At 39.0% G+C, this 13449-nt stretch overlaps 2 protein-coding genes across 2 annotated transcripts; one reads left to right on the top strand and one right to left on the bottom strand.

Annotated features, from left to right (window-relative positions):
- Nucleotides 1–650: 650 nt before the first annotated feature.
- sgcb (sarcoglycan, beta (dystrophin-associated glycoprotein)) lies at nt 651–6597 on the bottom strand. The gene is made up of 6 exons (XM_006790205.2): nt 6504–6597; nt 5286–5495; nt 5011–5196; nt 4696–4887; nt 3353–3481; nt 651–3269 (listed from the first exon to the last, which is right to left on the bottom strand). The coding sequence occupies exons 1-6, from the start codon at nt 6516–6518 to the stop codon at nt 3069–3071; spliced, it is 933 nt and encodes a 310-aa protein (XP_006790268.1). The 5' UTR covers nt 6519–6597; the 3' UTR covers nt 651–3068.
- Nucleotides 6598–7212: 615 nt separating this feature from the next.
- Nucleotides 7213–11915, top strand: spata18 (spermatogenesis associated 18). The gene is made up of 12 exons (XM_006790204.3): nt 7213–7622; nt 8404–8509; nt 8580–8695; nt 8778–8896; nt 9009–9104; nt 9185–9319; nt 9406–9637; nt 9745–9903; nt 9996–10171; nt 10377–10500; nt 10622–10696; nt 10978–11915. Exons 1-12 carry the CDS (start codon nt 7536–7538, stop codon nt 11032–11034), a joined length of 1482 nt encoding a protein of 493 aa, XP_006790267.2. The 5' UTR covers nt 7213–7535; the 3' UTR covers nt 11035–11915.
- The last annotated feature ends 1534 nt before the right edge of the window (nt 11916–13449 follow it).

Here is a 13449-nt window from a genome sequence, read left to right as displayed (position 1 = left end):
TGCAGTTAGAAATAAATTAAAAAGGAAGAACTATTTTTGATTCACAGATAGGTTTAAATTAGCATTCACGGCAATAAAAATGAAGCTATTACATGAACATAAGGTCTACGTTATAATAATAGGTGATGAGCCCAACCTAAACACTATGCAATCTGAATGTGTAAGTTTATTTTTTTGGAAAAGAAAGACAATCTAATGGACACACATCTAAAAGTATTTATATATTTACCCATACCTCATCACCAGTGATGGGTTAAAAAAGGTTAAAAGTAAGCACACAGTAAATGAACTGAAGACTCACCTGTGCATCCACTCTTTGCCAAACTGACATGAAACCTTGTGACTCTTCACACCCGGAGAGCTCTACTTCAGCTGTCTCAAGCAAGTTCTGATCGAAGTCTGAGGTGTATTTTGCTGCGTCTAGCTTAATACGTCCCTGCCCAAAGAAGCTGCTCTGCGATTCATTCAATCATTTACACGTCTGGTTAATGTCTTACTGTCACAGTCTTACTGTGATGGTGTAAGTTTATGGCGAAGACCAAACCTTCATACTTTGCATTCTATTAGACAATAAAGCGCTATAATGAGGCGCAGTACGCTTTTATGGTTTTAAATGACCGTGGGCGCATTTACTGAAACAATGATAACACTTTTCACATAGCAACACATTTCTTTATTGAAACAAACATGCCAATGAAACGTTGGACAAATTTCCAAATAAGGCTGGTCGCAATATTTATTTCTTCGGTTTTTCTTCGACCAAATAAGCTGTTCTTTCATGACAGGCATGAAGTCTGTGCTCTGAGAACAACTATTGACGTTAACATCAATAATCGTTAACATCAGTAATCGTTAACATCAGTTGACAACAGACAAGACAATCCAAAGCAAAGTCAAATATTATATATTATATTGCACAAAATTCAAACAACCCCATCTAGGTTGCACCCACAGTAGCTGATGAACTAAAATTCTCAACATTTGCATTAATCTGTAGCAGAATGTAGTGCACACCGTTTTTTCAATATTGTATTCTTCTGTTGTTAAAAAAGCTTTTGCAACAAAATTAAAATATTACACATATATCTAATGATATATAGTCCCTTGTATATCCATTGGCACGTGCATGATAAACAGCCCGAGATATGCAGAAAGAAACCTACTCTGCTTTAGCATCACTGGATGGCTTAAAATGTATCATGTATAACAATTTATCATTAACTCTGTGCATTGCATTACCTGCAAGTTTTACATACATCATTACAGTCGTGTAGTGTCTTCCACATGTCAGCTAATATGACAGAAAATATCACACAGCTGCCCGGAATAATGAAGCGGCAAATGGGATCTTACGCAAACCCCATATAGGGTTTTTATATTATTAATACTGGACGGCAAGCCAAAAAAATAAATATTGTATCTGCTCATTACTGCTAAAGGGGAGTGAAAACAATAATAATACCAATAAAGCATACATGAAACACTACATGTATAAAGGCTAATTTACACTATCTCAAAAACTGACATAGATTTAACTCTGTTTTTGCAGCTGGATTGAAGGAAGAGCTATTTAAAGTTTACATTTTTTGATCTTGTTTAGCGCCATCTTGTGCCAGTACAGAACACGACATCACCGGGTTGGTTGGTTGCAGCTAATAGACTTACATTAGCTTATGTTAGCTAACTAGTAACCAGTAACTCAGGTGAGAATAAGGACACTAAAACTAAAAAGCAGTCTAAGGGGATCACTTTTGTGCTGTCCCCGGCTGCAACAATAAATGTTATCAAAAAAACAAAAACAAAACAAGGCTATAATCAGTTTCACTTTCTGTCTCTTAAGCAGTAAGTGGTTCCCTTGTTGTTTGGCTAGCTGCATTGAAACAGTAAAATCCTCCTGTTAGGCACAGTAGGTGACCAACACTCGTTTACAAAGGTTTATAAAGCACTTTATGAATGAGGACTGTGTGGAGGAGACCCTGTTTGAGTCAGGTGACAGGTGGTTCACCAGACCGACGCGCTGCTGTCCGATACCGCACCGTTACTTCAGTAGGTGAGTGTACCTAGAAGCACAATCAGCTGGCAAAACAGATGTTTGCAAGATGCAATCAGCACTATTTATGCAATAAAATAGTCTATTTTCCTATGCACATCCAAACAGTTTACAACACAACATACATAAAAACATACATAAATGTGATTGCATAAATTTGATTGCATGTTGTGGCCTTTAACTGATTGCGCTGCTAGGTACATCTGGCCAGACGAGGAAAAAAATCTGAGTTTCTAACACCAGCTTGTTGGTCTGGTAAAACAACCTGTTACTTGACTCAAACAAGCTCTCCTTCACACAGTGCTCATTTAAATAGTGCTTTACGAACCCAAACATTACAGATAACAGGTGGATTTTCCTGTTTCAATGCAGCTAGCCAATTAACGAAGAACCAATTACTGCTTTAGAGACAAAAAGTGAAATTGAACAGCATTTCCTTGGTTTTTTAACATAAAAATCATCGTTGCAGCCAGAGGCAATGAAAAAGTGATCCCCTTTGATCCCTGCTTTTTTTGGTTTTAGTGTCCTTATTATCACCTGAGTTACTGGTTCTGTGATTAGTTAGCTAACGTAAACTAATGAAATGCCCTGGTGATGTCATGTTCTGTACTGGCACCAGATGGCGCTAAACATTTTCAAAAAATGTAAACTTGAAACATTTATTTCTTAAATCCAGCTTCCCAGAGAGAGTTAAATCTAGTTTTTGAGAGTAGGGCTCCATAGTGTACATTAGCCTTTGTACGTGTAGTGTTTCATGTCCTACTATATAGAAGTAACAGACTGATATTATCTCAAGTTGGCAAATCTGCAGAAAAATAAAATACTACAGTTTTTATCTTTGGCCAAGTGGCAAAAATAATAAGAAACACAGAATTTGACACATGACCCACAGAGATATTATGCCCAAGCCATTATGAATGTCCTGTATATTAGAGCTCCACATTATCAAAAATAAATTTGAAAGTGGTTTATCTGAATTCAGTGTGGACTGATTGAGATGCAATAGCAGATTCCAGTCCTAGTGAGCCTTCTTACATGGGTTATCTAAAGTCTGGCAGCCCATGTTGGTAAATTTCACCCGCACACGGAACAGAGTTCCATCTTCACACATGCAGAGCTTGTACCTCTCCTGACCTTCATTGAAATACAGATCTCCTGCAGAGTTAGGAAAACGCGTGGCATTGAACATGACCGATCCATTGAGCACGATGCTGTTCTCCTGCGAAGACAAATCATCATTACTCATCGATCTTCTGGCCCTTTACTCGATCGGCTTTATTGTAGGAAAAATTCCATACTCACAGCCCTGAGCTCAATGTTTCCACCCATTTTGAACTCGATTGTCCGACCCATGATGTTGACCCCTTCGTTACCACGAATGATGGCAGAGTCTCCTTTAATGTTCAGGTCAGATGCAGCATTACTGGTGATCTAAAAGTCGCAGAGAGAATATGAAGTTTAGAATATAATGTTATGAGCAGCAACACAAGACTGTTAACAAAAATGATAGAAATGATACTGTGAAAGACATTTTTAACGACTATTTTTTCCTCCACTTATTAAATGTGATGTAGCATGTCTGCAAATATCTCTTAAGGCTACTGTATGGCCACTAAGCAGTTTATTAGACAGTATAATCTGAAAATAAATAGCACACTATGTGCACACTCTATGCTGGTTAGCTGGGACTTTTCCAGCTAGCCTGGATGAGGAGGGAACCCCCCGCTCAGCGCAGCCACATGTGCCTGAGGTGTGACCTGGGCAGTTAGCCAGTGAAATTTGCTTCCTCTGTGATGCTGGCAACTTTTCCATTTTTGGCTTGTGGCAATAAAATTGTGTTCATTGTGGTCAGCAGACAGTTTCTTGTAGATCTAGTGGCATTTTTATCAGAAGTTTAATCATTTACAAACATGTACACAAAAGTGTATTGTTACTAAATTTAACAAATATACATCTTTTGACATCTTCAAGTTAAAAATTCATAGAAAATAAAGAGATATAAATTAAATCTTTTTTGCATGTTATTCTATACGTTTAGAAAGTTTAGGAAAAAAGTAAAAAATACATTTTTCTAACTTTAGCTGTGTTTTTGGACCCTGCGTCACAAATATGTCACAAACATATTTGTTTGTGGTTATTTATTCTGAATCTTTTGAAAGGCACCACTGCTTGGAATTCAGCTCTGTTACGAATCTTCTTGAAACTTTGTTTAGCAGCTTTGCACACCTGTTTTTTCTGTCAGGTTCTCTCAGCCTCTGATAAACTGGAGTCATGGTGAACTGTAAACTTTATATCCCTCCATAGACTTTCTAGATTTTCAGATTTAAATATATTTCTTTAGAATAGTCCAGTTTTGTTTAAACATTCACATGATGTGGCGTCTATGAATGTTTAGATCTGAAGTAGATTTGTGAAAACAACTTTCACTGGGTTAAAAGATGAATTCATAACTGAGCCTTTCTTCTGTTTACACTGATGAAGTTCAGCGTCTTCATGGGGACTTTTCCGTGTTCTGTAAATATGCTGTTTTGATTTACCTTTATGGATTATTAGCTAATGTTTGGTACAGGTTATAAAACACTGACAGGACTAATGAAATACTTTGTTATTGCACCCATCAGTGAGTTACTGGAAACCGTACACACCCTTTCTGTGGAAGCTTTTTTAACGCTGAGGACTTTGACTCCTTTGGGCAAATGAAACTCATGGTTTTCAAAGTCAGTGCTGAAGAATGTCGTCTGGGTCCGAGGGTCTGTGAAGGATATGCCGACATCACTAACGATTGAGGTCTTGTCCTTTTCTACGCTCAGCTTTGTAGTGCCTTGCTGGAAGACTACCTGTAGCAACACACGTGAAATAAAAGAGGAGAGTTTTTAATGTGTGCACATTATGGGCTTTTCTTGTCTTTTTATCGATACTCAGCCCTTACTAAACTCTGTAACACACTCTGTATTGCTCACCGGGTTGTTGTTACCAACAATGACCAGATCCTGGTCTTTACGGCCTCCTACTGTGCTCTTGTGCAGCGGGTGGACAATACCCATGTCTGCTTTCTGTTTGAAGCGCAGCAGGCCACTCTCATGGAACTCCATACTGTCGCAGCCATTCGGACCGATGCGGATCACTGTCCATATAACCAATGTGATCTGTGAGGCAACAGCATGCACAAAATATACAGATCACACACTAAAAAATGCAACACACAGACAAATACACTGATGTTTTAGGTACTCACAATTAAATTAATTAAGGCAAGGAGGAAGAGGATGATGATGATGCACACAGCCATGTTTCCTTTGCGTCCTCTTAGCCCTGTCTTATGAAGACGCTCTTCCTCTATGGGTACATAGCCTGCTTTGAAATTACTGTTGTGCTCCTTGTTGATGGTGCGGCGTTCTATGGCTTTTTCTCGCATGGACTTCTTCACTGGCCCATTGGAGCTTTCCTAGAAGCCAGAAAACAAACTCTGAGGTCTAATGCTTACAGTCTTAATAACAAGTAATAACAGATAATAAAACCTGTAATCTATGGTGTAACTGTCCCACATTTACCATGTAATTCTACTGAATTACTTGAAGTACCTACTGTTTCTAAACGTAACCGCTTAAAATGTAGTTATAGCAAGAAATGGTAGTAACAATTAGAGAAACTAATTATACTGTAAGAACTTATAAATAAGAAGACCTATGAGTACCTATGAGTATTTTAACGGAGAAAGAAATGAAAGCTACATGCATGCATTTTTAAATTAATTAACACCTTCATGTTGTTTTAATGGAAAGTAAAGACAACCTTTCCTCTTTTTACAATGTAATTACACAGTTGTTAGGGTGTATTTGAGAGTATCCACTCATAGGCCTAATTTTATAGCTTTAGAGCACATATTGATTATTGAGATTGGTTTACCCAGAATCTCACGTTTACGCACCAACTGTTGTATTTTCTTGACTTTCTTTTCTTTTTGAATCGCCTCTACTTTCTTTTTAGGTTTAAATTAAAGTTTTTAGTTCCTGCTTGTTTTCAATGTCCTCTCTGCATCTGTTAAATACCCGCGACAGCCTGTCGCTGGTCATAACTAAAAATAAACTGCACTCACTTTGGCAGCAAAATGAAAATAACATGCTCTCCGCTGTATCAATATTACACAGCTATAGTTTTATTCTCTTCATAGTGTTGTAATAAATTCGCTGTCAAACAGCAGGTCTAGTAAAAGAATAAGATTTTTATTTATTTCCATATGACGCTTTCGATACCCATAGCAGAGGCCACTAATGTTTTCTGTTACACTGATATTCCGATAGAGCCAAGACAAAAGCCCAGTACGCTTTTTTTTTTATTAATCCAGTTTATATTGTGTATTATTTAGAAACATATATATAAGTGTTCCGTTAACTAAATGCAAAAAAGGCGGAGAAAAACGCAAGAATAACAAGAAATACAGAACATAACGGACCTGTTCAGACGCCATGTTGACCCTCCCTCTTCTGCTTGCTGAGAGTTCGGAGCAAACCACTTTTCACAGATAAAGGGGATGACAGTACTCCATAATGATTACGTTTTTAGTTGTTGACTGAATGGTAGTTGAATATGACTTGACTATAGAAAACAAATACATACACAATAAATATAAAAAACAGATAAATAAAAAAAATCTATCAAAATTTTTTTTGATGACATTGAAAAATGGCATATTCCAAACTCAGCCAGCCAATGACAGAAAGATCCTAAAATAGAAGAAACAGTCCATTCATATTTTCCACAGGTGAACTGTCAGCAGCGGCCACGATTCTTAAATAATAATAATAATAATAATAATAATAATAATAATAGATAGATAGATAGATAGATAGATAGATAGATAGCAATGGCATTACTATTAATTATATATATTTCATAGCTGTTTCATAGTGATCATTTTTATCACAAAAAATTGTGATACAATTGTGATCATAAACTCAAAAAGTCATATTTAGGATAACGTATTTAAAGGCATTAATTGAAATGATTGCTAATTTTAATCTGGATTACAATACATGAGTACAACACACATAAGTATTCCAGTTATTATTTTAGATACTACAATGAACTGCACATTTAATTTAGTATGTCATATTATCGTATAATCGGATTTGACCCAACACCGCCACTCAAGCAGCACCTGACCCCAAGGGGGGTTAGTTAACTCCCTCGGCATTGGTTTCGTTTAACAGGATGTCATCACGATCGTATTTACATCTGGGGGGAGACAACAGTCTGCAGAGGCCTGATGAGACGGGAGTAATTTATTTAAACCCTGCGTTGATTCGTTGCTCCCGTCGTCTCCTCACTCGGTTGCCACAACTGAAGGTGACGCTTGGCATTCGTGTCGCAGGTCCAGGAATTTTTACTACACTCCTCGTTAAGACGTACCCCCCTTCCGCCTGCTGCTAAAGCTGCAGGCCTCCTCCTGGGGATTTTTAAAACCTCCCGAGGATTGTGGATCGACATGGCTGACACTTTAAGGAGATTGACCAACACATCTTCATTCAGCGTCTTACAGGACAAGCTTGAGAGTTGGCACAAGGACTACCATGTAAGTTCATCAATAAGTCATGATTGACCTAAATCTGACCACGCAACTTCATCCGTGTTAGCCAGTCCTATTTCCACGATCACTATCCACTGAATTGGTATATTTGCATACAGTTGAACCTTTTAGCCAAAGGGTTTCAGATATATTATGAGCATCCTCGTCTTCAGAACATGACAAATAGGTTTGTTTGCTCTCGTCCATTACTGATTTTTATTCGTTAAACCTGTGATTTTCATTTGTTTTGTTCCACTTTATTATTATAATCATGAATAAAACTGTTACAGGCAGGTTTGGAAACGCTTTAAATCATTTTAAAAAATACAGCAAAGGAATGCATTTGTTTAGATTTGATTTCCCAGTGGAGTTTGGTTGGTATGGACGCCGGTTGCCATGGGTACTTTTAGACAGCTCCAAAGATATTTGCCTCAGGTTGAGATGGTTCACTTCCTCTTTCTTCCTGTAGAGGCAATAACTTCAAACGCAGGAATCAAATGCCTTCGAGTGTTTTCAGCTAATACGAAATAAAGCTAATAAGAAACTAATAAGTAAAAATGACTAATAAGTAAGTAACAAAGAAATAACCATCATAATAGATATAATATGACAATATAGTACTATATCGATTAATTGATTATATATATTGAATTTTTTTTAAGTGAATCGTTGTACTAGACTGTGACAGCTGGGAAGGCTCCATGTGACCATGATGGATAAGTGGTTCAGATAATGGAAAAATAAATTTGTTTCCCTTTTTCTTTTTTTTCTTTTTTAACCCTCCAAGGTGATTTCTTGTGACCAGAATCTGAACAGATGTTGTGAGCTGATTGAAATCACCGCCAAAATCCAGGGCCAACTGTTTGCCATCCTCAACCTTACAGCTGCAGAAGGTACAAGCTTCATCAGTTTATTTATATTTATTTTATTAAGCACAGGTTCTAACATTTTGTCACTAATCAGGTGGACACTATGCCGGAGTAGACACTCTGAAAACACGACTACTACCATGGCTCGGATCCTGTTTCTCAATGGCGAGGCCCTCAGTCAGTGATGACACCAGTCTACAGCTCATCCAGGTGACTCCATCTATCAGTAAAGCAGAAAATATATCAGAGTGTTCATATATATGACATATATATCATCATTTGTAAATGTTAGGATTCAGCAGAGAAGGACAGAAAGATCAGGGAGCTCTCTGCCTCCCATGAGAATGACTTGCAGAAGCTGGAGACTCAGCTGTGCTCCGCTCGGCTACAGCTGGAGTCGGTCAGAGCAGAGTGAGTCTAAGTTATAGATAAAAAAACTGTCAGACCTTCTTATCTCAGCTTCAATGGCTCATATTTAACTACACTTTGGTCAGTAAGTACAGGTACCGATCTGTTTAAACAGGCTGCTTGATGCTCAGAAGGAAGTGGATGAGACAAAGAGCAAGTCTACAACCACCTTTCTGGCCACTGAAGATGAAATATTACAACTGAAAGCTGAGTAGGTGATGTAGATCATTTACTTGTTTTAATATGCACGTATGAGTTTTTCTGTTAACGTGAAGTGTGTCTGTGCTTCAGTTTGAGATCCGCACATGAGCAGGTGGACATTTATAAGAGAAAGCTGGAAGCTCTCGATGACTATGAGCGGCAGATTCGCCTGTTGAGAGACGAAGTGTCTTACCTGAGCACAGAGAAAGCCATGCTGCAAGCGAGGTACACACACAAACATTACATGCTCACACACTGACGCCGTTCAGCGTCTTAAATAATTAACATGTTAGTTTTTTTCTGTCTCTCAGGTTGGCGAGGAGTCGTTCTCCGAGCCCTTTGTCCAGGCACAGCCGCTCTTCCAGCCCGGGAAGGAGTGAGTCACCCACCCGAGCCCAGCTCACTAACTCCTCCCGCCACGCCCGCCTTGTGTCGCGCTTCAATGACCTATATGCTGTGGAGCGTCTGGATGCCCAGGCCCTGCTTCGCCGCTACATTTCTGACTTGGAGATGGTCCAGAGAATAATCTTTATTGCAGTTGTGGTATGGCTGCAGCTATTTTAGAGCTGTGTGTACACAGAGCTGATCATTTGATCTGCTGTCTGCTGGGATTCATGGAAATGTATGTATTGCCTGCTTTCCTGTTATAGGAATCCTTCAAGACAGCAAAATTGGCTTACCGCCAGTTCAGGCTACGAGTCAGAAAGACGCTGTCCACATCTCACTTTGGGCCGGAAAGTCTAGAAGATGCAGCTGTGGACTACATCGTCAGAAACCTGGACCTTTATGATGTTCAGACCAGCGTCAATGTAGGCTGATGCGTCTCATGTGTGCTGTGCAACACTCATGAACAAAATGCTCTAGTTCTGAGGGAAACCATGATCGTCTTTCATCTCTGCAGGATGTCATCAATGCTATGAATGTGAACCCTCGGATCTCCTTTCCGCCAGAGGTGGACTTTGTCCTCATCAGTTCGTTGATCAGAGAGGCATGCAGAGTGGCCTTCGCCATGCAGACACTGGACCCTCCACTGGACTTGGGCTTTGCCACTGATGGAGAACTATACAATGACATCAAGTCAGTCCTGTTTTTGTACATCCAGCAGTCATTTGTTCATTTTTTAAAGGGAAAGTTTTAAGTAACATGTTTTCCATGCTGCAAACAGTCACTACAGAATATCACTCCTTGAACTTCAGCCTGTCACTGAAAGCCACTACCAGTAGATGTCACCCACAACACTTAGATGCACACTTCCAACTCTCCCCTGTCTCTTTCCCCTAAGGTATCGGCGCAGCTACGACTCTGAGTTCACTGCTCCTCTTGTGATGTACCATGTGTGGCCAGCCTTAATGGAAGGAAACACTGTAATAGTGAAGGGCGAGGCTGTGACTAGAAGTGGTGCTCTGGTATTGGTTTTTTAATGTTTAAATATATCACAATTACTGGATGTTATTTAACAGGCTACGTGAGGACACGAAGATGCACACAAAGCTCACGTGCATACTGGTGGTTTTTCTGTTTTTGCAGTGGAGCCGAAGCCGCAGCAGAAGCAGTAGTACCAGCCCTGTGCGCTCTCGCTCTCTCAGCCCAACTCGCAGCCTTGTAAGTCACTATAATATTAAATAGTCCAACCACACAGAAAGAAAAGCACAACTTGGGAGTTTTGGTCACACAGGGGATAATTTTCTTTTCCTGGGTATAACATCGCTCAGCTACTCATGAAATTATGATTCCTTTCACTTTTTGTACCTAACAACGTGCATGCATACCCATGGCTCTAAGGGTATGTATTTCAGAATCACTTTTTAAAATGTAATTTGGTTTGTTTAAGCTTTAACTTACTCAAAAACTGTAAGTATAATCATCATCATTGTCTTTTTTAGGCATTTAACAGCAGAAGAAGCCTGTCTCCTGGACGTCTCAGAGCTAGCCAGCTGTGACATTTGGCCACATGTGCTGAAAGTCAAATGCATGGTCACACTTATGCTTCTACCAAATAAAGCAATGAAACCGTTCATAACCTTACCAACCAAAGGCTGTGTGCATTGTTGGAGGGAAGCTTTACAGGACATAAGATGATATAGATTAAGCAAAATTAGCCCAGTAGATAACTGAACAGTTGTTCTACTATATTTACTCTATTAATTTTTGACTAACAGTATTGTAGTGATGTTTGGGAACTTAAAGGAAAGGCATATTTCAGGAACAAAAAAGACCTGCACACTAGCACTTTATTAGTGCTAAAATTAGGACCCATACTCAACACTATCAGTCAACATTTCAGTGGCAGATTGTATTACTGTGCTAGTGATTGGTGCTAATTTAACATCCTCCAGTACTTGAGTTACAGATTTTTGGTCAGTGTTTTTAGTGTTTGTTGGGTGCTGTGTTGTTATTCTTATTTTATTTTTTTTATCCTTTTAATATTTTTCGTTATTTTTGGTGCTGTTGTTCTATGTACATATGTAATACCAGATCAGACTTTCAGATAAGATGGTGATGAGATTTTTCCACTAAAAACGTAAAGAGTTGTTCACGTCGTCATTGTAAAAAACAGAAGGGTCAGTGGCAGTTTTTTGGGGGGAAAAATATCCAGGTGCATTCAGCGTGACAGTGCGTGTCTTCTTATTTCAAATGGATTAAAGAAGAATTAAAACATATTGATTTTACAGTGATTTGGTTTGCAATGTGAGTATCCTTTAATGGTGCCTTATATGATTGTTTTTTGTATTAAATGGCTGATGTGTAGTTTACTGCAACTCCAAACTATTTTCTGATTTGTAATGTATCATTTTATATTGATTAAAGACTTTTTTCTGTAGCCTTAGTTCAGTGTAGCAATTAATTTCCAACAGACATAAAAAAAAAACATTTATCAATTTCATCAATATAGCATCAGAATCAGAATCAGCATACTTTATTAATCCCTAAGTAAATTAATTGGGTTACATTTGCTCCATTACAGTAACAGTAACAGAAAAAGACTAGACTATTTAACAATACAATATGTTACAGATTTAAGAAATAGCATCATATATACAAATCCCTCAATAATAAATATCAAGGATTGACAGAGGTGATTGTAAATAAATATCAAGAATATTGACAGCAACATTACTGAGTAGAAAACAGCATGTACAAGAAGGATGTAACTGTTGCAGTGTTTACAGTGCATTAGATGGAGGGGTTGTACAGGGAGATGGCCACGGGCAGGAATGATTTCCTGTGTCGTTCAGTGGTGCTTTTTGGTAATCTCAGTCTTTCACTGAACGTGCACCTGTGGCCAGCCAGCATGGAGTGGGTGGGAGGTATTATCCAACACTGTCTTTATCTTGGACAACATCTGCCTCTCCGACACTACCTTAAGGGAGTCCAGCTCCATCCCGACAACATTACAGGCCTTGCCGATCAGTTTATTGAGTCGGTTGGCATCTGCGACCCTTAACCTGCTCCCCCAGCATGCAACAGTATAGAGGATAGCACTGGCATTATAAAAAGACTCATAATCGGGCGCCCCCCCTTCCGGCTCTCCTCTCTGCTCTCTCCTATCTTGTCCCTTTTGTCTTACTTCTCTCCATCACCTTTTCTATCCCTTTGAAGAAATGAGGCTTCATAAATGCTAAAGAGGTAAGTATTATTTCTCAGTTGCAGTGAATAGATAGGAGAAAATAAACAGTAGAAAACTAAACAGAAGAAAGAAGAAGAGAAATAACAGCTTAACAGGAACCAGTGACACACTCCGGGGCCTCATCAACCCTGGCAGGGCCTCCTTGGATGAGGGTGTCTAGTAATAATGGCGGAAACACCCGGTGAATCCAAGGTCCACTACTGACGATCTGTCGCAAATCTTAATATGGTAATCTAGATCAGATCTCTAATCCCCCCCCCCCCCCCCCCCCCCCCCCCCACAAAAGAAAATGGCAGATTAGCCTGGGTAAAAGACTGAAAGTTGAGGCACACAATGATGTGTGCTGCTGGTAAAGTTTCTGGGCTGCCTTTCCTCATAACAGCCATCTCTCAAGATTCTCGCCATTTAAAGCAATGCATTATCAGGGACTACAGCATCTAGTCCTTTTAATGAATTTCCTACTACTCTGTTTGAACAATAGGGGATGCTGCTACTCTATCAAAGCTCAAGAAGTAAAACACTGCAATGTGTGGAGCTCAAGTGTGGATTTACTCCATCATTCAATACAGAATTAAAAAAAACATGGGTTATCACATTAATTGTGCAATTTCAAAAAGCCTGCAATCATGTTACGACATTTTATGAAAGATGGAGGCGGAGAAAAGGAGCCTTTACTGGCAAAAGCAAATCCCAAAGTAACACAGAACTGAAGTCCAGCCAAAAAACA

The sequence above is a fragment of the Neolamprologus brichardi genome, chromosome 23, assembly GCF_056152115.1.
Source record: "Neolamprologus brichardi isolate AB-2024 chromosome 23, ASM5615211v1, whole genome shotgun sequence".
NCBI classification, from domain to species: domain Eukaryota; kingdom Metazoa; phylum Chordata; class Actinopteri; order Cichliformes; family Cichlidae; genus Neolamprologus; species Neolamprologus brichardi.
This window is presented reverse-complemented; position numbering and strand designations above follow the sequence as displayed.